The following is a 27,178-nucleotide window of genomic DNA, read 5'->3' on the forward strand; positions in this document are numbered from 1 at the left end:
GACAAGTCCCGGAAACCAGCTTCAGGTAACAAAGTCCAGACACAAAGGTGGGTCAGGCCAGGTGGAGACATGGATAAGTGAGGGGGATGCATACTGTTTCCCTGGTTACCAAGGAGTATGGGCCCCGCCCTTTGGGAGACTTTTTGGTGCCAATCCCAATCAAGGTGTAATAGGCTGGTTCAAATGTCTACTAAGGTAAACTGTAACTCAATTGGTCACCTAGCATCACTGTGGAGTTTCCTGTGTGTGTTACAATCTCATTGGCCTTAAAAGCTAGTCTGTGAAACAGAGAAGGGTCGCCCTCTCTTGTAAGAGGTGCAGCCCCGAAGGTTCGGTTAGATTCTTGATGCTTGGCGCTAAATAAAGCTTTGCTTGACCTTCGCTTTGTATCAGTCTCGCTCCTTTAATCACAGACCCATTATTGGGGCATAACACTTTATTTTAATCATGCCTTCCAAGGTTCAAAATAAATTATTTGAGGCTTGTCTAAATATTAGTACAGAGGATTGAAAATTTACCAGCTATAAAAATCACTTTGGGGGCGCCTAGGTGGCATAGTTGGTTGAGTGACCGACTCTTGGTTTCAGCTCAGGTCGTGATCTCAGGGTCATGAGATCGAACCCCGTGTCAGGCTTAGTGTTCAGTCTGTTTGGGATTCTCTCACTCTTCCTCTGCCCCTCCCACTCCTTCTCAGCTCATTCTCTCTTCCTAAAAATAAGTAAGGAAATCTTTCTTTTTTTTTTTTAAATCAGGTTTCTCTCAGAAACCCTGACAAATTGAATTTAACTTAAAGTATAACTGCAAAGACTTATAAAGAGAGTTGTAACATAGGAATCGAGGTTCTAATCCTGGTTCCACTGTTCACTAACTTAAGTTAATACCCTTGTAATTAGCCTCTATTCTTTACACATTATTCATCACATTACCATCTAATAAAATGTTTGGGTTTTTTTCCTAATGCTAAAAACAACGCTCACTGGAAAGTGTAAAGAAAATATTGAGGGGAGCGTGGGTGTCTCAGTCAACCAAGTATCAGACTCTTGATCTCAGCTCTGGTCTTGATCTTGGGTGGTGAGTTCAAGCCCTATGTTGAAGAGAGGGGAGACAAGAGAAGACAAGGATTGATTACCATAATGTTAATATTCACAGGTAACATTAGTGTTTGTCCTCGTGTGTCGCAGTTAGTTCTCATGTTCCTTTTAATATATCCTTGATCTTCCAACCACACGTTTAGCTCTTCCTCCTTACTGCCACCCAGTTAATCCACAATGACCCTCATACAACATACAAGGTACAAAAGCCAACCACCTTATGATATACTTCATAACCAGTTGCCAGAATTTCTTAAAATCTAATCCCTTATTTTATACCATTCACTTTATTCACAATGGTTCTGCTTCTCTGACCCAACCATGAGTGACAGTATTTTTTCCACACGTATTTTTAATCATTTGTATCATGTTATATTATGACTTATATGCTTTTTTAGCTGAAAGTTATATCAAACATTTCTCCTTTGTAATAAAATTTATCACAATATGCTAATTGTTTATTATTCCACTTATATAGCTCAATCATGAATTTGCCTAACCATTCCCCAACTCTTAATATTAAGATTAATCCAACTATTGCAATTATAAATAAATCTATGATAAACATAAATATCTTCACACATTTCTGATTATTTTCTTAGGACAAATTCCTAGATGTGGAATCACTATACCAAAGAAACATTTAAGACTTAATACATATTGCCTAACTGCCTTCTAGAAATAATGTTCTATTTACACTTCTAAATCAGTGTGCATTTCATTCACTGATTATCCTTTCCTCATCTTAGTTGATGTTAGGTAAAGTTATAGAACACAAATAGCTAATGTTTATTGAATGATTACATTTCTGGCTAAGTTTTTAGCCATTTTTTAAAATCCTCACAATACTATAATGGATAGAGGTTGATTTTACTATCTTTCCATAAAGAAATAGACTTAGATCAGTAACATAAAGTCCTTATAACAGTGCCTAACATATAGCAAGCGCCTTGTATTTGCTCTTATTTTTAAGTAACTTGCTCAATGACACCTCTTATGTAGTAGAGCTAATAAATATAAGTCTGTGTCATGAAATCCCAGCCTTTCCAGATGATCTGATTATTGTATTGTAATTACTTATGAAGTTGAAAATATGTCTATTCATAAAATTTTAAGGCTAAGTATTTGAAAACTTTCAAGAAAAACTGAGAAAAGTAAACTGATGTGTATTAATGATAATTTATATACTCACATCAGCTTCCATTCCAATCTTATTTTTATTACTCATGGATCTCTAAACCAAATTCAGTGATAAGTCTGGTTTATCCCTAAGGCTTTCTCTGTAACATCACAACTAAGTCCCCTCCAAAAGCTTAAAGAAAATAAAATGTTCTATCTTCTATTATAATGGCCATGTGTAACAGAATACCAGGAATTCACTAGCAGAATTAGAAAATCATTCAACACTATGCTGGAAGGAGATCCTAAACAATTCATATGTAGCATAAACTCACATCAGAAAAATAAAAATTCTTTTATGTTCTACTTTTTTTTAATTTTTTAATATATCTTATCTATAGGATCTAGTTCATATAGGTAAAAAATAAAGTAAATGACTATTAAAAGCAATGAACATTACACACAAAAAAATCAACTGTGTTTCTACACAGCCCCAAAGAACAATCCAAAAATGAAATTAAGAAACCAGTCCATTTAGAAAGATACCCAAAAGAAGAAAATACCCAGGAGTAAATTTAATCAAGGAGGTGAAAGACTTATACACTGAAAACTATAAAACATTGCTGAACAAAATCTACAACTTAAATAAATAGAAAAATATGCCACGTATATAGGAAGACTAAGTATTGTTAAGATGGCAATACTGCTGAAAGCAATTCACAGATCAAAGACATTCCCTGTCAAAATTCCAATGGCCTTTTATGCAGAAATGGAAGTCAACTCAGATTCATATGGTATTACAAGAAGTCCCAAATAGTCATAACACTTTTGGTAAGTGTTTTGAGAACAAAGCTAAAGGACTCACATTTCCTGATTTTAAAATCTTACCATAAAACTACAATAACTAAAATAGTGTGGAATGGGCTTACGGATAGACATAAAAAATGAAGAAACAGGAAGTAAGGTCCAGATATAAACTCCTACATCTATGCCCACTTGAATTTTGACAAAGGTGCTATGACCACTCAATGGGAAAATAATAGTCCCTTCAAGTGGTACTGGACAACTGGATATTCACATTCAAAACAATGAAGTTGTACCCCAAACTCAAAATAAATATAAAAATTAACTCAAAATGGTTCAATGACCTAAATATAAGAGATAAAATGACAGAACTCCTATAAGCAAGTTTTCATGACCTCAGGTTCAGCCATGGAATCTTAGTTAGGGTATAAAAAGCAAGAGAAATGAAAATAAATTGGGCTTCATCAAAATTAAAAACTTTTATGCATCAAAGGACATTATCAAGAAATGAAATGACGGGGCACCTGGGTGGCTCAGTGGGTTAAGACACTGCCTTCGGCTCAGGTCATGATCCTAGAGTCCTGGGATGAGCCCAGCATCGCACTCTCTGCTCAGCAGGGAGCCTGCTCCCCCCACCCTCTGCCTGCCTCTCTGCCCACCTGTGATCTTTGTCTATCAAATAAATAAATAAAATTAAAAAAAAAAAAGAAGTGAAAAGACAACTCATAGACTAGGAAAAAATGCTTTAAATAGTGTATCTTTTAAGAATCTAGATCTGGAAAGCATTTACAATTCAATAATAAAAAGACAAACCCAATTAAAAAATGGTCAAAAAACTTAAACAGACATTTCTCCAGAGAAGATAATATCCAAAGGGCCAACAAGCACATAAAAAGATGCTCAATCTCATTAGTCATTAGGGAAATGCAAATCAAAACCACAATGAGATACCACTTCATCCCACAAGGATGTCAATAACATTAATTTTTAAATGGATAAGAACAAATGTTGGTAGCAATGTAGAAAAATTGGAACGTTCATACACTGCCAGTGGGTTTGAAGAATAGTTCAGCCACTATGGAAAACAGTTTGGTGAGTCCTCAAAAAAGCTAAACATAGGATGACCCAACAATTCCACTTCTGACATATACCCAAAAGAAATGAAAACCGATTCTCAATACAAATCCTTATATATGAATGTTCACAGCAATAATATTCATAATAGCCAAGGAGCAGAAAAGAACTCAAGTGTCCAACAACAGATGAACAGATAAAGCATATATATATATACAATAACAATGACTTAGATGTAAAAAGGATACACATATGACAAGGTTGATGCAGCAACAGGGCAGAACCTTGAAAACAGTATGCCAGACACAAAGGTCACACATGGTATAATTTCATTTCTATGAAATTTCTATAACAAATAGGAGTCATCCAGTAAATCCAGAGAACTAGAAAGCCTATCAGTGGCCACCAGGCGGTAGGAGCAGCAGGGAATGGGGAATTACTGCTTAATGGGTATAGCATTTCAACTTGGAGTGATAAAAATGTTTTGGAAATAGACAGAAGTGGTAATTGCACAACACTGTGAATGTATGAAATGCCACTTAATTATTTACTTTAAAATGGTTAATTTCAGGTTATATGAATTTCACCTCAAAAAATTTTAAGGCATTATTATTTATAGTAAGTGTTGGATGATTACAAGCAGTTCTTTTTTGAAAGTCGAACATGTAAATTACAAGCACAGTAACTAGGCCAATAAAGGATCTTTCAACATTTTATGAGTTTTTTTTCTTTATAGGTTTTATTTATTTGTCAGAGAAAGAGAGAGAGCACAAGCAGGAAGAGCAGCAGAGGGAGAAGAAGGATCCCTGCTGAGCAAAAAGCATGATGCCAGACTCAATCTCAGGACCCTGGGATCATGACCTGAACTGAAGCTAGATGTTTAACTGACAGATACCCAGGCATCCCTATAAGGTCTTTAGAAGCAAAGTAAAAATTCAAGTCCTACTTACTCTCTCTCATTACTTGATTTAGAAATATTCACCTATCACAAGGTGGTATTTCTCCCTGGAAGTCCATTCCCTCCTTAAAGTGTAACTACAGTCACATTCAGTCAAACTTTAACAAATTTCTAGCCCTTTAAGAAATGATTCTAAATCAAATTCTTAGAGCTGACCAGAAGTTCTCTTACTTCAATAAGAACAGTATCCCAAAATTTCAGTTGCTTTTTTTCTAATTTATATTAATGTGGCTATGAACATATAAATGTTCTAATATCCAAATATTACATAGTTACAGATACCCTAAAAGCACTGGCCCTCAGATTTTACTGAAGACTAAAAGAGTTAAAAGACTAACTTCCTCAAGTAAGACTATCACTGAAATAACATATCCTCCTTGTGTATCACACTGAGGGTATGTGCTACGGGAATTGCTGTAAATTGTGTAAGACTGATGAATCACAGACCAGTACCCCTGAAACAAATATATGTTAATTAACAAAAAAAAAAAAAAAAAAGAGGAATGTAAAGGTAGATATGCAAATGCCTAACCAGGTTACTTCCTGCATAAAATTCATTAACAGATTAAGTAACTTTCAGAATAAAGTTCAAAACTAAATTGCAGCCTAGCAGAGAAAGTTTTTCATAAACAGACTCCAGCTTTGTCCCTTGCCATTCATTGCTCCTCAGTCCTTCTCTAACCATATAAATTTCTTCTCATAGACCCTCATTTTGTAAGTGCCTTCTCTACGTCACCACAAGGTAACAAAACTAATTGTTCATCATTCCCATTATCTTTAAACTCCTTGAAGTTAGGGATCATACCTTTCCTGATTTACATACTTAGCACCTGGCAAGAAATCAAAGGCTGTTATAAAATTCAAGTATGAAAGTATGAATAACTATTAAGAACCATTATTAGAGTCTAAAATATTGTGGCTTATTTTTCTTACATAATAGCAAAAAGGGAAACTAATTAGGCCACATTTTGCTTTATTTCTTAAAATTATAATGCAGTCCTATTAGTAACATAACTAGATAACATTAAATTTATAGACCCCTTTTTTTAAAATATCTACTTCATTAAGTATATATTCTGATTACTATACAGTGGAAGCACAGGATCAGCTCTATTTTATCTTCATTAGTAAAATGAAACATTACAGCAATAAATATTTTATAAGTCTTAAAAGTAAATTTTTTCTTTAACTAAAAAATTCCAACATCATTTTATAAATGAGGAAATGAACAGAAAGTTATAGTTATGTATAGTCAACCAGCTAATTAGTGGGCAAGTTTGGTACACCCAGATTGCATTAATGTTGATGCTTACAACTGCAATATAATCTTATTTCCATTTCAACCTCCTAGGCAAGCAAGGCAGTGCTATTCACAGCATACTTCTCTTTCCCAATCGTCACTCTAGTGAGTACTTGGGTCCTTAATACTTGCTACATTTAGCTGATTCCTTTAAGATCTGGCCCCTACCTTTACACAATTCCATCTCCCTACCATAAACATTTAATGAATACCTGTAATTGTATATTAAATAGATCTAAGCCATTCCATTGAGACGAAGGGGAAATGGGGAGACACACGAGTAAGAATAACAGTCCCTTCTTTCAAAGTGCTCTACAGTATTAGTTACAATCTGATATAATACTCTTATTTAAAATTATGCTTTGAGGCACCTGTGTAGCTCAGTTGGTTAAAGCCCCACTTTTGATTTTGGCTCAGGTGATGAACTTGGGATCATGAGATCAAGCCCTGCCCCTGGGCACTGCGCTCAGCATGGAGTCAGCTTGTCCCTGTCCCACTAGTCCTCTCCCCTCTCAGGCTCTCTCTAAAATAAAAAAAAGTCTTTCAAAAAATTATGATTTTATAAATAAATAGTATAAGAAAGACCTAATTACATTCTATTATTAAAATAGACCTTATTTGTCCCACTAGAAGATAAGGTCCATGAGGGCAAAGATTGCTTCTCTTTTCAAACACTAAGTGTGAGCATTGCTAGGTTTCCAAAGTTTTTCCTTCTACTACTATCCCAGGACACAAAATTTCACAGGGAAAACAGTGGGTACATCACTATCCAGTGAGAAATCTGCATTTCTGAGGACCTTCAGGAGTTACATCACTCCTATGAAACTGACCACAGAAGGGGGATTGCCTTAGATCACCTCCTCACAATGGGCTTTTCCCTTTTTATGGAGTACACAAAACTCCCAGCTCCCACTGTACATTTCCAAACAACCAAAAAACTCCTCAGCACTGAAACTAAAATCCCTATCATAAATTCTCCTTCTAACTTCCCTTCCCCAGAACCTGTTCATCATAATCTCCTTAATTCATAAATAACATCTCTATTCTCCCCCAAATTTGTCTTAGGCCCATAGTCAGGTCAGTTCCCAATGTTGATGTCAACATCTTCCAAATCTATACCATTCCTTACAACCCCACCATCATCACTTCTTGCCTCAACTACTATAATTAAACTCCATGGTATTCCTACCTCCAGGCTTAAACTCCTTCACTCCACTTCTGTTTCAGATTCTTATCTATAAAGAGGGCTTCTTTTCAACTTAGAATCATATATAAAATCCTTATCATGTCATTTAAGATTTCCATACTCTATATCAATCTACCTTTACCAGCCTTTTCCTTAAACATACAACTTTGGCAAATCTTCTCTGCTTTCCTATCGCTAATCTCTGTGCTTGGGTAGCATCCTTATGAAGAACTATCTTTCTTCTCCCACCCTCCTCCAACTGCTAATAACCTTTCAAATGAGCATATCCTCAACATAAAAGAAAAAAGGCTGAGGTATGTATGAGTTATTGAACATATTCTGTCCAGTCCTTTACAAATTGTCTTAATCCCCACAAAAACATAATGGCTTAATACTGTATTTTTGAAGAAGGAACTGAGGAAACAGAGGGCCAGTGGAACTTAGCCAGGATCATCTAAACAAGCAAGAATCCAAAATAAGCCCATAGCATTGTTTGTTTGGTTTTTTTCTTTTATATTTTATTTAGGAAGGGAGAGGGGAAGGGAGGAACAGAGGAAGGAAGAATTTTTTTTTTTAAGATTTTATTTATTTGACAGAGACCTCAAGTTGGGGGAGAGGCAGGCAGGGAGAGAGAGGAGGAAGCAGGCTCCCCGCGGAGCCCAATGCAGGGCTCGATCCCAGGACCCTGGGATCATGACCCGAGCCGAAGGCAGAGGCTTTAACCCACTGAGCTACCCAGGTGTCCCAGGGGGAAGAATCTTAAGCAGGCTCCACTTGGAGCGCAATCTCACAGCCCTGATATCATAACCTGAGCTGAAATCAAAAGACTTTTTTAAAAGATTTTATTTATTTAGTTGTCAGAGAAAGAATGAACAGGGGGAACAGCAGGCAGAGGGAGAAGCAGACTCCCTGCCAAGTAAGGACCCTGAGATCATGAGCCAAGCCGAAAGCAAATGCTTAACAGACAGCTACCCAGGTGTTCCAAGGGTCAGATGCTTAACCAACTGAGCCAACCCAGGTGCCCCAGCATTCCTTTTTCTTTTTTTTTTTTTTTAATAAAACATGGCACAAAATGGACACGCTTTTTTGTCCATGGATGCCTAGGTTCAAATTCCAGTTACTCCACTAAAAATCTGTGTGAACGCCTATGTATTTGTAAGGTCTTCATTTCTTCTTCTATAAGGAGATAACTGTACTACTTATCATTATACAACATAGTGTAAAGCCCCTAGAATTATATTTGGCCCATAGTGAAAAAACTCAGTGTTAGCTATTACTACTGTTGTTGTTATTTATATGTTATAATCTGTAAACTGACAATACTAATTATATGTCCTCATTGTTTCCAAATCAACTTTTAGGTAAAAGCTTTGTAAAGCTTAACAATGTGGTTTAGATATAGTCGCAAGTATTTACAGAATACACTAGTTTTTAAACAATTATTAAACCATTCTTTATTAAAAGAAATTCACTTGACTATTAGTTCTGTTTCCTCTTTTGAGAAAATACTTACTAGCTTTCTTCCCTTCTTAAGGTCATATGAAACTACCATATGCAATGCCATATGGTAGTAATATGTCAAATGATACAAAGTACTCTTTTGACTCAAATCATTTGCCTTCTGCTAAACATTATTAACTCCCAGGTTTTAAAATGTCCAAAATGACACTTTTTATTTCAACATCAAACATTCTTAGGTCACAGCAACATGAAGTATACCAGCATCTCTGACCATGCCACTTCATTTTATACATCTTAATGCAAGAACTAGAAAACATAAAATGCTTTAACTAAAAAATATAAACTAATCATGCCCTTATCCTGCCTTAACTTTGTTAAAGTTAGTGCCTGACAAACTTTTGAAAAATATATCAAAAGAAGGATGTTGAATTCTAGTAACAGCTGAGGCTCCTCTCAAAATGCTTGAGAAAAATAAGCTTTAAACAAGGAGAGGTAAGAACTTACTCCAAATCCTTCAGTATTAAACCTCACAAGCCAAAAATTATGTCCACATGATTTACTATTATACATGAAGAAAGCATGCTAGCTGGTTTCAAATAAAGACCAGGTAAAATATACATATTAATAAAACAGTTGTCATTTCTGACACTGAAATATTCAGGCTTCCACCCAATCATTTCAAAAACAAAACAACAACAACAAAAAAAAGAAAACAAAAACTTTGAGGCTTAACTACATGAAAGACATTTTACTTCAAATAACTTCCTAACATTCTTCCCTTATTCACAGGTAATGTCACAGAATTATTAAGTGGCAGAGCTGAAGGTGGGACTCAACAAAATCTGGGATCCACTGTTTTGCCATAATCCACAATAATATGGTATACATTCACAGCTTCCTTTTCATATACAGATTTTTTTTTAAGATTTTATGTATTTATTTGACAGAGAGATCACAAGTAGGCAGAAAGACAGACGTAGTGGGGGAGGGGGAAAAGCAGGTTCCCTGCTGAGCAGAGAGCATGAATCTATCCCAGGAATCTATCCCAGGACCCTGGGATCATGACCTGAGCTGAAGGCAGAGGCTTAACCCACTGAGCTACCCAGGTGCCCCATATACAGATTTTTTAAAACTGAAACAAAACCTTCATAAAATATTTAGTCTTACTCCATAGGATGTCCTCTTATTTTTTTTTTCTTTCTAATGTTAATGTCAATGCACTAAATGGATTCCAAAATCCATTAAACCCACATGGAGTCCAAACTACAGCACTGCACTACACTTTTTACCTTCTGTTTAAAATTCCTTTTCACTGCTACAAGTCCAATTTTGTCTCCCTTCAATGGAACTCATCTCCTCAATTAATTAAAAACAGTCCTTAAACTTAAAGATTAAACCCCTGAAAGCCCATCCTTAAATCTTGAATTGATCTGCTTCTCTAGTACAACCCTTTGGAGGCACACCCATCTTACTTATTTATAGTGTATCAAAAACTGCAGATGTTCTCCTTAGAGAACAACAGATCATTGTTGAAAGGAATGCGTTCGTTTTCACTGTTCCTGCTGCATCACTGAGGAACATTTAACATTCAGGCAAGTTTGGGGCAAAAGAAATGGACCTGAGCAGCTGCCCACGGTGCTGAAAAGGAGGATGGAACAGTAATTTTGGAAATGTACTACTGCCAGGTTAAGACAAAAAATAAAGGAATTCACCAAAACTAGCAGAAAACACTCAGTGGCTGCAACTAAAGTTGCCTGAGTGCTTCTGGGATCGCTTGGCTTCAGTGTCTGCCCACTCCTTCACTGGGACAGAGTTCTTCCATCAGTGCGGGTCAACTCCGTTAAGTGCCCTGGCAGAGCAGCTGCCTTTGAGAGGAGAGGGAATGGAATATGTCCCTAGTAGAGTCAGGTCCCACCTTCAACCTGAGCTTCCAGCGGGGGAAGGAAGATTATAAAGAAAGGAGGTGACTGCCCTCCTTTTTTCAAAGGCTACACAGTCCCCCGCAACTTAAGTCAAGTGATTTTGCCCCGGGACTTGGCGGCAGGTACTTGACCAGAAAAGCCCTCCCAACATCTTCCCAGGGTCCTGCCACCGCAGAATGGGAAGGTGAGAAGCAAAACAGATAATCCAACTTTAGTGACATACAAACTCAAAGGGCGGGGGTGGGGGAGAACGGGAAGCGGCCCTCCGAGGACAGAGAGGTTTTTGTTTTTTAATCTTTTGCAAAAAGCCTTATTTCCTCCGCACCCAGCCTGGGGAGGAGCAGCAAAAAGCTCTCCCGGCAGCGGGGTTGCCACAGAGGGCCGGCGAGGGGGTGTGTTCTCCCTGCCAGGCCTTGAGAGGGACAATCCCCTGCCCCGGTACCGAGAGTCCAGAGAGGCGCTTACCTGGAAGCCCGACCCGGCAATCCCAATAGGCTTGCCCACCGCGTCGCTGCGGGAGAAGTCCCTACCCCGACTTCATGACTGAATATCCGCACCGACCCCCGCAGCCGGAATCCGAGCAGGGACGACAACACCGAGGCTAGACGGAAGTCCCGCCCCAAACGCCTCATTGGCCGGCACCAGAAGACAAAGAAAAGCCATTGGCCCACAGACCTGTTTGCTAAGGCCCCTTCCCACTCTAACCCAGCGTCTCGCTCCTTGCCCCAGCTGGCAGGGGAAAAAGCCCAGTTCGTGGAGTCGCGTTCTTGGCCGCGTGATCGGTCTTCCCGTGAAGGGAAGAGATGGGCAGGGCGGGCTTCTGCAGCGCCGCTGAAGGATCCGCTTTTTGTCAGGGGAACGAGGAGGCTGGCCGAGGGAACTGGCTGTGGAAGCCTACCCCCTACCATTTGCTCCCAGGAGTGGAGGCCGTGGGGTCTGCAGGGGACCGTACCGAGCGAACAGGGCCGGCCGCCTTGGTCCACTCTGGCTTTGGGACTAGACAGCCCGAGACCCAGCTGGCGGGCTGCCCCTGGGCGGGGCTGGCTCTGGCACCTACGAATCTCTTCCCTGCACCACACTCACCCGACCGGCTGTAGGGGCGAGAATGAAACCTCATCCCCTCTACACGGTGCGCAGGCTGAAGTCCGGATGCTGGGACCGAGACCCACCAACGCCTTAAATAGAGTCCGGGTCGCTTTAAAGATGCCAGCAGCCCGAAGGCTGAAAGCGAGTACCCAGACGCCCGGCTCGGGGCCGTGCTGACGTAAGCATTGGGCCTGACACGCGCCATCCCTGGGACTCAGCAAAAGTCAAACCGTGTGATTAAGCCCTAGGTCAGCCTTTTAAAACCCTAGCCTCCTTTTGGCGAGCCAAAGAAACCCGCCCCCTACTGCCCTTCTGATTAACCTGCGTACCAGGTATTCCAGTCTTAAACCAAACTACTTTGAAACTTAAATGGCCTAGACTGGAACAACAGCACTGATTAACCAGTTGCCAACTAGCCACTTAAAAGAGGCAATGTGGCTTAGTGTGAAGATTGCAAAAGTCCTGAATTAGAATGCCAGGAAACCTAGATTCTGGTCCTGCTTCTGCTTCAAAATGAGGTGCCTTTAAAAGTCCATTCACGTTCTTTGACCTTATGTTTTAAATAACGGAGGTACTAGAGAGAATCATCGCATATAAACACCTGTAGAACACCACTGATGTAACTTGTAACCCTGATTGCTCTGGGGATACCTGAGTGGCTAGGACGCAGAAATGGGAGGAAAACTGTCCCTATTGTGTATGCTTTTATATCCTCTGAATTTTGAATATCGTGAATATTAGGTACTCAGATAAAACTTAAACACACACACAAAAAAATCAATAAAGACTATCAGAGTTACTTTGCTCTCTTATGTACCTTACGACTATATATACTATGTATTCTTAGATTTTCATCAGTTGTGAAAACATTAATACTTAATACAACACCCGCCTTTAAGAAAGTCATAAGTAAATCAGAATTAGGAGGGAGGGGGAGAAAGGAGCAAACAAAATCAGAGTTGGAAATATTACATAAAGGCTAGTGTAATTAATGTAAACATAGTTACAATATCTCTATAAGGATTTCCTTAAATTACCTCAAATTGGTTTTATGTTAAATCAGATTTGTTGAATGACATCAAAAAAAAGCAAATACTAATAATGTCCATATTCTACACGTTTAAAATAAGGGGGAAAACAACTTTGTTTATTCCTTAAATAAAAGTACCTTGAGTGCAGAACATTTTTTAAGATTAATTAATTTATTTGAGAGAGAGAGAGAGCAAGTGCCCACATGAGTGGGGGAGGGATAGAGGAAGAGTGAATCCTCAAGCAGACTCCCTGCTGTACTCAGAGCCCCACTCAGGACTCCATCGCAGAGTGGGAATCCAATATGAGCTGAAATCAAGAGTCAGGGGGTCAAGGGACCGAGCCACCCAGGTGGAACATTTTATTCTGACTTTATTCTTCTCTTCAGATGACAATAGGTATAATCCTCTCGGTTATGAACAAGGTAATGTGCTATTTGTACTGGATTCATGAAGAATTGTGGTACACCCTGCAGAAGCAGTTATTCTCCCCACTGTGATGAATGAAGACAAACTGGAAGAAAATAGACTGGGAAAATGTACCAATTGTTTTTAAGTATGTTAAACAGTAAGATTGATAGATATCTTAATAGTAGTTTTCAAGAATATGAAGGGTTAACATGGCACATGATACTAATAGTCGCTAATTATCTCCTTATAAAAACAAATAAAAGAAAATGAGCTTTTAGGACTTTGTGTCTAACAGGTTTTATTTTACATTTATTTACATTACATTATTTTATTTTACAGCCTCCTAAAAGTATAAACAGAAAGCATATGAAATTGTAGCATCTCCTACCTCCAAAATACTATAAAACACCAACAACAACTCCCAACAACTAAAAAGACAGAATATCAAATAACTCGTTGTCTAAAATGGCCTAGAAGTCATTCTCCATAAGAAATGACAAGAATGCAGGTGGTGTTTTAAGTGCTGAGATCAACTAGAGACATTAAAATTACCCTAAACATTATTATATTTAGAATCAGAAAAAAATGATAATTTTAGAATCAGATAAACTTTCTTTCATTTTGAAAAGAAAATAAAAGTATTACTGTGATAAAAGAAGGAACAGAGTCCATAAAAATTCCATAGGTACTCCTATATGTAGGAGTAGGCACATTTGAAAAAGTACCAAAAAGAATTAAAAACTGTTTTAGGGAGTTTGGGTCCAAAGATTAGAAAAGACTCCCAATTCCTTACCAAGTTCTAAACTAATGAATAAGTTCATCTTGTAAGATAGTAAGTAAAAAGTTTAAAACACAAAAGGACACGTATCAGAAAGGTTTTTTCAACAAAGCTTATTTGTTTTCAAGGGAATTGAAAAAGATCAGACCAAAAAAAAAAAAAAAAAAAAAAAAAAAGCCTGATTCAGGTTAAATGCCTTAAAAAATTATTTTGTCATTGTTTCCTTTGAGATGAGTTGCCTCCCTTTCTTTATCTAAGATGAATGACAGGGATGCCTGGGTGGCTCAGTTGGTTAAGCACCTGCTTTTGGATGAGGTTATGATCCCAGGGTCCTGCAATGCATCCCACATTGGGCTCCTTGCTCAGTGGGGAGCCTGCTTCTCCCTCTGTCTGCCGTACCCCCTGCTTGTGCACTTGTGCTTTCTCTCTGACAAATAAATAAAACCTTTAAAAAAAAAAGATGAATAACATACAATTTGAATTTTTCCTTATTTGGGATACTGAGAAGCAGTCTTCTATTTGTTAACCAAGTTATTACTAAATAAGCAAGCAAAAATGTATGTAACATAATGCTATATAAAGATGTAAGAACTCAGTAGTGTGAATTAAGGCAGTTGTTTTGGGAAAGAATTTGGCATTATCTGGAAAGGCTGAAAAAGAACATTTTCTATGGAACAGCAATTCCAGCCCAGGAACTATATCCTAAAGAAACAAAATAAATTCACATCTAGGTATTATAGTGAAATTTAGAGAAGATCAAAGAAAAACAAAGGTTCTGAAATTTTAAAAAAGTATACAGGGGCACCTGGGTGACTCAGTGGGTTAAGTCTCTGCCTTCGGCTCATGTCATGACCTCGGGGGTCCTGGGATGGAGCCCCACACCGGGCTCTCTGCTCAGCAGGGAGCCTGGTTCCCTCTCTCTCTGCCTGCTTCTCTGCCTACTTGTGATCTCTGTCAAATAAATAAATAAAAATCTTTAAAAAAAAAAAGTATACAAAGGAATGGCAGCTGACTTTCTCAGTAGCAACAAAAGAAACCAGAAGTCAATGAAACAATATCTTCAAATAATGAAGTAAAATAATTACAGTTGTCAACCTAGAATAGTCTGCTGAGTTAAACTAGCATTTACCTTTTCTTTTTCAAGATTTTATTTATTTGTTTGCAGAGAAAGAGAGATCACAAGCAGGCAGAGAGGCAGGCAGAGAGAGAAGGGGAAGCAGACTCACCACTGAGTAGGGACCCCCCCCACAACAGGACTCGAACCCAGGACTCCAGATCACAACCTGAGCTGAAGGCAGACACTTAACTGACTGAGCCAGCCAGGCGCCCCAAAAAATGAAATTTTAGATACTAAAATGAGTGAGTGGTAAAATGGCAGTCAGGAGAAATCTGCCTAGTCTCCCTCAACTATGATGTCATATAAACTAGTGCTTCAGAAACATTATTATGCATAGGAACACCTGGGAGTCTGCTGCATGGCAGATTCTGATTCAGTAGATCTCTCGTGGAGCCTGAGATTCTAAAGTTCCAGCCAACTACCCAGGTTATACTGGTGATCCTCAGACCAAACTTCTAAATCATCTGTTCCTTTTACAGATTAAATCCATCTTCTTTAGTCTATTGGGTTTTTTTTTTATGTGTTTCTTTGCTAAATAGCAATTTCAAAAAACTGTAAAATCTGATTTTTAGATCTCTTTTTGGTTGACCCAAGAGGGGATCCCTTACTTTCTTGCAAACTCTGCTATCCACTTAAGATATATTTAACTCAATATATCTAGGTGTTTCAGGATTATCCAAACCTGCATGATTTCTTTTCCAGTTAAAATTAAAATAACAGGGGCGCCTGGGTGGCTCAGGGGGTTAAGCCGCTGCCTTCGGCTCAGGTCGTGATCCTGGGGTCCTGGGATCCAGCCCCGCATCGGGCTCTCTGCTCAGCAGGGAGCCTGCTTCCTCCTCTCTATCTGCCTGCCTCTCTGCCTGCTTATGATCTCTCTCTGTCAAATAAATAAATAAAATCTTTTAAAAAAATCAAAATAACAATAACTTACTTTAAAATAAATAAATAAGTAATAAAATATTAAAAAAAAAAAACAACTAACGAAAACTGTACCTTAAATGGATCAGGAATAATATAAGGACAGGAAGTATATTGAGAATTAAGAATTTTTACTTCATTTTTCCAAACTTGTTTTGATTCTCAAAAAACACAACAGAGCTCTATGACAAATTTTAAAGTTGTAAAAATAAAAGCAGAGTTGTAGATTAAAAATAAATGCTACGATGAGACATCACCTCGTCGGAATAACTAGTATCAAAAAGACAAGCAATAACAGGTGGAGATGTGGAGAAAACCGTTCCTTATGCACTATTGGTGGGAATGTAAATTGGTGCAACCACTGTGGAAAACAGTATGGAGATACTTCAAAAAATTAAAAACAGGATTACCATATGATCCAGTAATTCCATTACTGGGTATTTACCCGAAGAAAATGAAAACACGGGGCACCTGGGTGGCTCAGTCATTAAGCATCTACCTCCAGCTCAGGTCATGATCCTAGGGTCCTGGGATAACATATCGGGCTCCCTTCTCAGCAGGAAGCCTGCTTCTCCCTCTCCCACTGCCCCTGCTTGTGTTCCCTCTCACTATGTCTCTCTGTCAAATAAATAAATAAAATATTTTTTAAAAAAAGAAAACGAAAACACTAATTCAAAGAGCTATATGTACTCCTGTGTCTATTGCAGCATTATTTAAAATAGCCAAATATGAAAACAACCCAAGTGTCCATTAATAGATGAATGGATAAAGAAAATGTGGTATATATGATGTGGTATATATATGATGCAGTATATAAATATATATAAGTTATACATGCACGTGTGTGTGTATGTATATATATACATATACATACTTACATACAAGGAAATACTATTGAGCCATAGAAAAGAGTGAATCTTGCCATTTGCGGCAACATGCATGGACCTAGAGGGTATTATGGTAAATGAAGTCAGACAAAGAAAAACAAACGCCATATGATTTCACTTATATGTGGAATCCAAAAAACAAAACAAAACAAATCAACAAACAAACCAAACAGACTCAAATACAGAGAACAAACTGGTGGTTGCCAGAGGAGAGGTGGGTGGGAGGATGGGCAAAATGGTAAAGGGTATTATAATACAAACATCTAATTATAAAATAAATAAGTCAAAGAGATGAAAAGTACAAGGATAGCACGAGCAATATACTCAACAATATTGTGAAAATGTTTACGGTGACTACAAATGGCAATAAGCATTGAATAATGTATAGAATTGTCAAATTACTATGTTGTACACCTGAAACTAATACAATATTGTATGTCAACTAACCTTCAATAAAAAATAATGCCATCAATTTTCTCTAAACACATCAGCACTGAGCATTTTTCATACCAAAGCATATACTCTTAAGGTAATTAGTATTGTAAAGAATCATCAATCATTCTGTGTTCCTATACAAGACTATTTACCATATGACATGAAGTTCTATTTTTTCTTGTTTTGTATATATCATATGACATGTATGACATGTATCAATATATAATAAATCAAAAAAGTCTTAAAATCAATGTAAACATGTAATTATTTCAGAGTTTTTAAAAGGAACCTAAAGTAAGGGATTAAACAGTAATAGGGAGACTGCTATGACTCTAAATGGAGAAATAAAAATCAAGAATCATAGATTTCCATTTATGAAACATATGAGAGATCAGAGGACTAAAATATTAATCACTGATTGTGACATAGTCATTTTCATTTTTTACCCCAGTACAGATCTTTTAACATTTTTTTCTTGTTCTTTCTCCCTTGGTATGTGTCACCTTCCTATTTTCTTGTTTTCCCTTTATTGGACCTAATTCTTTTATACCATTATTTCTAACAAGCCCTTCCTTTTCTATTTCACTAGATTTGTCTTTACCTTTTCCATGCTTATCCCTACTGTCTGACCATTCTCTTTAAACAAAGCTTAGCTATTTATTGTTTATTAATTATTGTCTTTGTCCCTCCCCACTATTCCTTACCTACCATTCCTCCACTCCAAACACACACACACATTCACATTAAACTGGAAGTTCCATATCTTATTCACTGCAATGATCCTGCAGAGAACAGTGCCTGATCCATACTAAAGGCTCAGTGTGTATGTACTGAATGACTAAAATGAATGAATAGTATATCTTTACATCAGATTAAATGTCTCTTCACTTCCATACCATCAATTTCGTTTGTACATCTCTTATCACACTTTATCCTACAATACAGTTCCTGGTCCAGGTGTGTTGGACAGATACCATTTTCCATATTCATGGCAAATTCCTTAAGATCCATCACCAAATCTTCCAAAGACTTAGCATATTCCATTGCAGGTAGGAGGCACCCAGTAGGCTAACTAAATTATTTAAAAACTCCTGGGTGGGGACTCAAAAAGAGCTTCTAGATGCTAAAACAAGTTATTTCTAGATTGCAACTAAGAAAATTTTCGAGTCTATTCTTCATCAATTCAATCTGTCCCCAGATTGCTAAGAGAGTTTCAAGTCTGCTTATCATTTCATTATTACAAGGTAACTTTTAACGATATCAATCTATAATAACCTCACTGTGTTTATTCATACTGTGAGACACTCAGGCTGGGGATACAAAAGTGATTAAGACACTGTCCCTCCATGAAGCAGCTCTTCATGAGGAGAGGGTGACACTGATATGATAAATGGAATGCAGTATAAAAAGACCAATAGTTTAAAAACGTATGACGCAGTGAGGGAATAATAGAGGGAGAGGTAAACTGCCCTGGGGAGATCAAGAAGACTTCTTAAAGGACTGAGTTGGGCTTTTTTTTTTTTTTTAATTTTACTGTATTTCATCTAATTTAATATTTTGAGTAATTAATGCTTTCACATAGTTCATAATCTGAAAAGAAAAAAAAGGTAACACAAACACAACAACAAATGCTGGTGAGCATGTGGAGCAATAGGAACTCTAATTCATTGCTGGTAGGAATGCAAAATGGTCGGCCACTCCAGAAGATAGTTTGGCAGTTTCTTACAAAACTAAACATTACCATACCATCCAGCAATTGTACTCAAGGGTATTTACCCAAATGAACTGAAAGCTTACATCCACACAAAAACCTACACATGGATGTTTATAGTAGCTTTATTCATAATTGCCAAAACTTGGAAGCAACCAAGACACCCTTCAGTAAGCGAATAGATAAATAAACTGTGGTACATCCAACAATGGAATATTATTCCATGCTAAAAAGAAATGAGCTATCAAGTCATGAAAAGACATGGAAGAACGTTAAATACACATTACTGAGTGAAAGAAACATCTGAAAAAGGATGCAAACTGTATGATTCCAACCATTTGACAGTCTGGAAAAGACAAACCCATGGACAGTAAAAAGATCAGTGGTTGTGTGAGGGTAGGGGAGGAAAAGGGATAAAGAGGCAGAGCACAGAGGATTTTAGAGCAATGAAACTATTTCATATGATATTGTACCAGTGGATGAATACATGTCATTATGAATTTGTCAAAACCCATAAAATGTACAACACCAAGAGTGTACCCTAATATCAAGTATGGACTTTGGCCAATGAAGTGTCAGCGTGGATTCATCAGTTGTAATGAATGTACCATTCAGTTTGGGATTTTGATGGGGGAAGCTGTAATGTGTGGGGGCAGGAGGTATAAGAGTATAGAACTCTATGCACTTTCTGCTTAATTTTGCTGTAAATCTGAAAGTTCTCTAAAAAATAAAACCTATTTTTAAAAAAAGAAAAAGAAAATACAGTGAAAAGTATTTTTCTTGTCCTTGACCCCTGGCTGCTCAAGTATCCTCTCTAGAGGCACCAATGATTCTAGTTTCCTGAGTATATTTCCAGGGATTTTGAGGTCTATGGAAACTATATCGTATATCATATCCATATATATGATTTCCCTATTTTTTCATCAAATGGTAGCGTATGACACATTCTGTTTTGCATCTTTTGTCACCTAATTATATACCTTCAAGATTTTTCCATATTGGTACCTGGTTTATGTCTCTTACCAAAACATTTTGGCTAATATCTTGGCAACAACATTAAACAACAATTGTGGTGATAATGAATATCCTTATCTTGTTGCAAAGGAAGCTGGATCTCAAAGGATAAATATGAATTAGAACTCTCTCAATTTTAAGTAACAGAAACCAACCAAAGCATGTTTAAGCAAAATGGGGGCAAGGTATTATATAGAGAGAAGGAGTCTCACAATTCATGGGCAACAGAAACCATGGGAGTACCCTCTGTCTATGTACTGTGCTCCTCTTCATATGTCTGTTTCATTCTTTCTTCTTAGCTTTCTCTGCCACTCAGTCACATTGGAGGTAGAAGATGATTCACTCACAGTGGCTAAGTGCATGTTACAGATTAAACCACAAAGTCATATTTTCCTTCAGTCCAAAAAGAAAGGATTCTGACAGTTCCATTCTGGTCCAAATAATTGTGATGACGAGAAAAGTGTCACATTACAAACATCACTGCTGGGGTCAGAGATAAGGAACTAGTCCTTAATGACATAATTTTGAGCTGGGCATTTACTCTAAAGGCAAGCCTACTACAATGTACAAAAATACACATGTATAAATAAACACATATTTTCGGAAGCTTTAAAGCAGTTGGTTATGATTTCTTAAAGCATATGAGCTTCTTTAAGATCCTCTGCCGTAGGCTGATTTCTCTGGAAACAGAGCCTGAGACAGGGATTGGATGCATATCAATTACTGAGGGAGTACACAAGTAAAACTAGTCAGGGAGAGTTCAGCAGAACTGGGAAGAAGAAAAAGTGAGAAAGCATGTAGTCTCACATAAAGTCCAGCCATGGCCTGATCTACAAGAATCCTTTGCAGAGTTTTCACTCCTTCAGATGAGAAGGCAGGCCTTTTGCAGCCCCTTGGCTGTAAGTTACTGAGGGGGATGCCCAGCTTTTTTGCCAAGACATTTCCCATCATCCAAGGGCAATTCCTGGAGAAGGAGCTGTAGCTATGAGCTTTCACCAGGCAACACCACAGCAGCTTGTGGGGAAACACCAAAACAGAACACCTATACCCTATGTTAATAAACTTCCTATCAAAATGTCAACAACAGGGGCGCCTGGGTGGCTCAGTGGTTTGGGCTGCTGCCTTCGGCTCAGGTCATGATCTCAGGGTCCTGGGATCGAGCCCTGCATCGGGCTCTCTGCTCCGCAGGAAGCCTGCTTCTCTCTCTCTCTCTCTCTGCCTGCCTCTGTGCCTACTTGTGATCTCTGTCTGTCAAATAAATAAATAAAATCTTAAAAAAAAAAAGTCAACAACAAAAGGCGATAACATGATGTTGCAACACCTGAAAAATATGATGAAAAGAGAGTTAGCTCTGCCATGAAATCCTTTGCCCTTTATATGTCTTCCATTTTTTCACATTTCTTGTGGTTGGAACACAAGTTGGAAATCGGAACAGAATCAACCAAGAGGTTAACATATACCAAGCACCTATCACATGACTCACATTGTGCTAAGTGTTGTTAAGAATAAAAAGAAATGCAAAATGAGGATTCTGTCATGGATCAGGAAGAGAATTTGAGGAAGAAGACGAGATTTACATATGCAAGCAAATAATCTGACCTAACAGCACTAAACCAAGTGTATCATACCTGGAGAGTCTTAGAGTTAAGTTTCAGTACAATGCTTACTCTATAAACTTGAGTAATTGTGCTTAATACCTTTGCTCATTTATTGAGTGGAGTTTGAAATATTTTCCACCAATGCTAAGGGAAGCTGAAGAAGATAACAATGGTAAATTGTTATAAATAACATAAAGGCAAGTACTAGAAGACATACCAACTACATGTTGTTATTGGGCAGGTCTGTTACACAGAGAGGATAAGGGAAAACCACAGACATTTGCCTACGCATTCATCTCCCTGGTGCGAGTGGGCATTGTTCTGTACCCCGTGGCAGGATTAGAAATACCGCCAGGGAACAAGTACACAAAGTTGTTATGGAAACCAGAATGCTTCAGCTCAGAGTTATTTATGGAGAACTTTCAGGATTACCACATTCACTAAAATCAAATCAGTTTTGCTTCACTGTGTGCCAGTACATTCCAATAACATCTCTATTTTGAAGGGTCCTTTAGTCAGCTGCACTGAGTGAATAGAGATTCAAGAGACCCTGGATGATGGTCACATCACAAAAGTATAATTTATGTGTGGCCTTTCTGCAATACTTGTTTGGTGCTTGTTCACACTTGCCCCAACCATTGTCAAGTTTGCTAGCTTCTGTACTTTTGTACTATAGGAACAAGGGGCTGTTGCCTGCCATTGGCGAGGAAAACATTTCCGCCAATACAGCTGCTGTCTGTGTTGCCCAGTACTCAGATAGCAGGACTTGTCTCTTCACATTCTCTCAGCTCAACTTTCAAGCTAGAAGGAAACAGCTGCCTCTGGCCATCATCTTTGTCCATAATTGCAAAATAGAATTTGTCCAGCTACCCAATTCTTTGAGAAAAGTTGTAGGATTGGGGTTCTTTGTTTGTTTGCTTGCTTGCTTTGTTTTGTTTCTTGAGAGAATGAGAATTTTCATAGCCTTTGAGGGATCTTTTGAACCATTTGATGTTGCAACAGATGAAACTGTGGAAGCTGTCAAGCTGATGATAAAGGTATGTACTTTGTCCCCAAGCCACTAAGATGTCTACTGATTTTAACTACGCCGTGGCTTTAAACTATATATGGGGTAGAGATACTATTAAATACATTTTCAGGGGCGCCTGGGTGGCTCAGTGGGTTAAAGCCTTTGCCTTCGGCTCAGGTCATGATACCAGGGTCCTGGGATCGAGCCCCACGTCGGGCTCTCTGCTCAGCAGGGAGCCTGCTTCCTCCTCTCTCTCTGCCTGCCTCTCTGCCTACTTGTGATCTCTGTCTGTCAAATAAATAAATAAAATCTTTAAATAAATAAATAAATAAATACATTTTCAGCAAAGAGGAAACACTATTTGAAAATGTCATTATTTGCTTACACAACAGTTTGATAAGAAGATAGTAACCATGGAGGTGTTAGACAGGAAGCAAACTGAGTCAGTAAATTCTCAGGAAAAAAAAAATTTGACTTCTCCTTATGAAGTGTGTGGGTTGTGCACTGTCCTTTTGTTATTCATAAAAGGACAAAAACAGGACATTAACTCTAAACTAGCTAAGTAGAGCATGCCGGTTGTTGGATGGTACATTTGGTGAGTGAACAACTGTAAAGATAACAAAGGATTTTCGAGGTGGAGAGGACTTCAAACAACCCTGAACTACAGCCTCATTTTGCATCCAGGGAGACTGAAGCTCAGAGACTGAAGCTGGTTGACCAGCTCACCTACAAATACAGAACTGGAATAAGAAATAATTTGGATTCAGTAGCTTTCTCATAAGGAAATAATACAGGAAATTAAGACAAATATTTAGGTCTTGACTATCAGATGGTATTTAACTTGGAGATGATCATTCCCATCTAGTAAGGTGCATTTATTGAATCACAGTTACATTAGTTAATAGAGATTACTGTAATTACTGAAACCTACATCTTCTAACACAAAGACTCTTAATCTTTCTATGCCTTGAATCCTTTGGCAGTCTGGTGAAACCTATAGACTCCACAGAATGTCTTCAAATGCATACAATAAAATACATACAAAGAAAAGAAAACCAACTATATTGGAAAATAATTTTCAAACATTAAAAAACAAATTTGTGATATAGTACAGGTGGGCTTCTTTATTTACACCTTAGCAAATTTTAGCAATGCATCTAATAACTTGCAATTTCAAAGTAGTGATCAGTATATTTTGAGATTTTTGCAACAACTATAATGATATAAAAATAATCTGTGATTTCTATTGGTGACAAAGTCATAGGTACAGCCAACTACTGCTTCTTTAGTTTGTTGCCTACATACATAATTGAAAGAAGATCTCAGTTTCATTTAGAGTTAATAAAAACAAAACATAGTTTTTCCCCATCTAAACCCTGTTCATAACCTTCCGGAGAGGTCTATAGGCTCCAAGTTAAGAACCCCTGCCTCATACTTCTTCATCTGTCCAAAACACTTTTATAATGCTCACTGGAAAAAAAAATGTAAAAGAAGAGAGATTATATTACTGGAGAACTAGTAACATTGAGATATACTGTTTTCATAATATGCTATTGATTTTTAAGGATTATTTCCACATTCCTCTCTCTGAAGATGAACAAGGAAGGTGGTATCTGGAGCTAATATATGCTGGAGCAGCCCTAAAGGACAGCTGGAGTCTTGCTGATGTTGGAATATCTTTTGGTTCAACTCTCAAATGCTTTGTTAAGGTATGATGATCAGAACAACAATTGTTCTAGATATCTACCTCATTTTGAATAAAGTTGTGGATAATTCAAAAAAGTCACTTCATAACTTAGGAAGAAGTTTTCTCTTCTTGCTTTCTCCTCTCTTCCATTTGTCTAACTGGTCTTATGCACAATTTCTGATGTACCGGGAAGTAAGGTGTAGAGACTAGAGGGAGTTTCCCTTGTTAACTCTTTATCTCCCTTCCTTCCTCTGTCCCCTGTTGCTGCCCCAAACTGTCATCCCAGAACATCTCACGAACCAATACTGGAATGAGGGCAGGGGTGGATCTGAAATATTGATGTTGAAAGAAAATTCAGTCACTTCCTTCGATCCCCAATGGAATAAGGGCAGGGGAGTGAGGAGAGGTAAGAAATTCTCAGCAACAATAAGAATGAAAGGGCAATTTCTACATCTAAATTCAACCAGAGTAGTCATTCATGAATTAGATGTACATACCTACAACCTGGAGACAGCCTTTTCCATTTATAGTGTCCTTAATTAGTGGCGTTTAATTGGGGATCCCTGGATGGGTTTTAAGAACTTTACGAAACCCTAAAATTATAAAATATGCAAAATTATGTGTCTAGAGATTTTCTGGGTGGAGGATCTTTAATTTCTGAAAATTTCTTTTTTTTTTTTTAATTTCTGATAATTTCTTAAGGAGACAGGTGACCTAAAGAGTTTAAGCATTGATTTCTAGGGAAGAAATGTTATTCAATACTAGTTCTTTATTCTATATGAAAACATGAGACTCAAGGAACCAAGTAACTAAGTACACATTCTCTGTTAAAAGGGGCACTAATTTTCTCATTTTAGCATTAAAAAATTTTTTATGATAGCCAAAGCTAACTTTTTTTTTGTTTTTTAATATATTTCATTGATTGACTAAGTGAGAAGTCTATGTTTCAAAAAAATCTAAAATAGTTATTACTAACTAGTAAAAACAGGACACAGAAAAATTAGCATTGTATGATTCCATTTAAGTAAATAAAAATAACATATTTGTACATGAGTTTGTAATGTTTTATGAGCATTTATTCATGTATTATTGTTGTATTCTTGAAGAATGTTTAATTATCAAAAAGATAAATAAAAACAACTCTGATTTCTTCTTTTCTCCTTCTGAGACTAAGAAAATTATAGTATAATACTCCTTTAGGCAGACTAAATTCCATCTCATTTCTTTTTTTTTTTTTTATCTCATTTCTTAAATGTCTTTCCTTATGTATTTAAATATATTTTTATGTCATGTTTTTGGTACTGTATAGGATAAACCGTTTAAAATATCCTGGAATTTTCCAGTGCCAATAATGATATTTGAGACTTTGTTGCTTGCTTACCTAGAGATAGTGGCACAAGTTTATTACTGATATTTGAGCAGCTGGAGGGATGGGATTGAGCCACAGCTATTCAAGGATGTACATAATGTGTGTAAAGAGTATGAATAGTATACTATTATTTAACTCAGCACTGGCTTTCTTTCCCTTAATTTAAAATTCTAACCTTGATTTATTTTTTAATAGGTAGTACATTCACATAGATGACAATAGATATAAAAAGTATATACAGTAAAAAGTCTTCCTCCCACCTCTGGCCCCCAGTTTTCCTCCCCAGAGGCAACCTATTTCCTAGTTTTACTTATAAAAATTTTCCATAAATTCTGCCAATAAAACATCATCTATGACCGTGGTGCAAGCTATCTTTGCACTGAACTCTGACCTTTCCCTGGAGTTTAAACTCTCAGTGGAAAAAAATAGAATATAGAGGTAAAATGGGTTTAATCAAGAGAGGCAGAATATAATTACACATCACAGAACTGGCCAACACACAGGGTTTAAATAAAAACATTCATGTTCCATGGAAATCTTAGTGATCTTAATCTTCACATTCTCCAGTAGAAACACATTTAGGAAATTTCATATGACTGGTTTGGGGAAGAAAAACAGTATCTAGAATCTGAAGGAAGAGAATTACCTGCAAAGACCATAAAGATTGGTTTTTCATCCTGACTTAATTGCTGTATAGATTAAATGATAAAAAGAAGCCTATTTCAAAATTCCACACTATTTACTATGTATGGATAATAGCAGTCTAAAATGGGATTAAAATGACAAAAATTCTTCGGAAAATATCCCATGCCTCAGAGAATGCAGTCAGACCAGTTCTAAGCTATCTAATCTATTTTATGTAACAAAAGGCTGCATTCCAAGTCATATTGTTGCTTTATTGCACAATTAGATATATACAAATTTAAGTAGTACCTTTCCTATTTAACTATGCTACTACTTCATGCAGTTAGTTCTACCTTCTGAAAATCTTGGAAAGCTAGTTTCTTCATTTATTTTGCACAACTTAGACATAACAAGATGTAAACAATATGCTTTTGCAAAGTTTAAAAATTTGCCAAGTAAGCAATTTTCTTTTAAAAAAAATATATAAGTAGAGGGGAGCCTGGGTGGCTCAATCAGTTAAGCATCTGCTTTCAGTTCAGTTCACAATCCCAGAGTCCTGGGATCGAGCCCACGTTAGACTCCCTGCTCAGC

General features: G+C 37.4%; 2 protein-coding genes across 6 annotated transcripts in view; one reads left to right on the forward strand and one right to left on the reverse strand.

Moving 5' to 3' along the window:
* Positions 1–27,178, reverse strand: part of RNF13 (ring finger protein 13) — a 204,884-nt gene that overhangs the window by 144,157 nt on the left and 33,549 nt on the right. For 2 of the 5 annotated variants that reach the window (XM_059391747.1, XM_059391743.1), the window contains exon 1: positions 11,381–11,536. The exons of 1 other annotated variant lie outside the window; for it this stretch is intronic. The gene's annotated coding sequence lies outside the window, so the exon portion shown is untranslated. Of the gene's footprint in view, positions 1–977; positions 1,085–11,380; positions 11,537–11,998; positions 12,164–27,178 lie in introns of those variants that run through there. 2 more of the 5 variants (XM_059391744.1, XM_059391745.1) reach the window with 2 other exon arrangements.
* Positions 22,681–27,178, forward strand: part of ANKUB1 (ankyrin repeat and ubiquitin domain containing 1) — a 30,826-nt gene continuing 26,328 nt past the window's right edge. The window contains exons 1-2 of the mRNA XM_059391742.1: positions 22,681–22,935; positions 24,473–24,616. Coding sequence (XP_059247725.1) covers positions 22,846–22,935; positions 24,473–24,616 — 234 coding nt within the window. The 5' untranslated portion in view covers positions 22,681–22,845. The remainder of the gene's footprint in view (positions 22,936–24,472; positions 24,617–27,178) is intronic.

Source organism: Mustela nigripes, chromosome 2 (genome assembly GCF_022355385.1).
Source record: "Mustela nigripes isolate SB6536 chromosome 2, MUSNIG.SB6536, whole genome shotgun sequence".
Lineage (NCBI taxonomy): Eukaryota > Metazoa > Chordata > Mammalia > Carnivora > Mustelidae > Mustela > Mustela nigripes.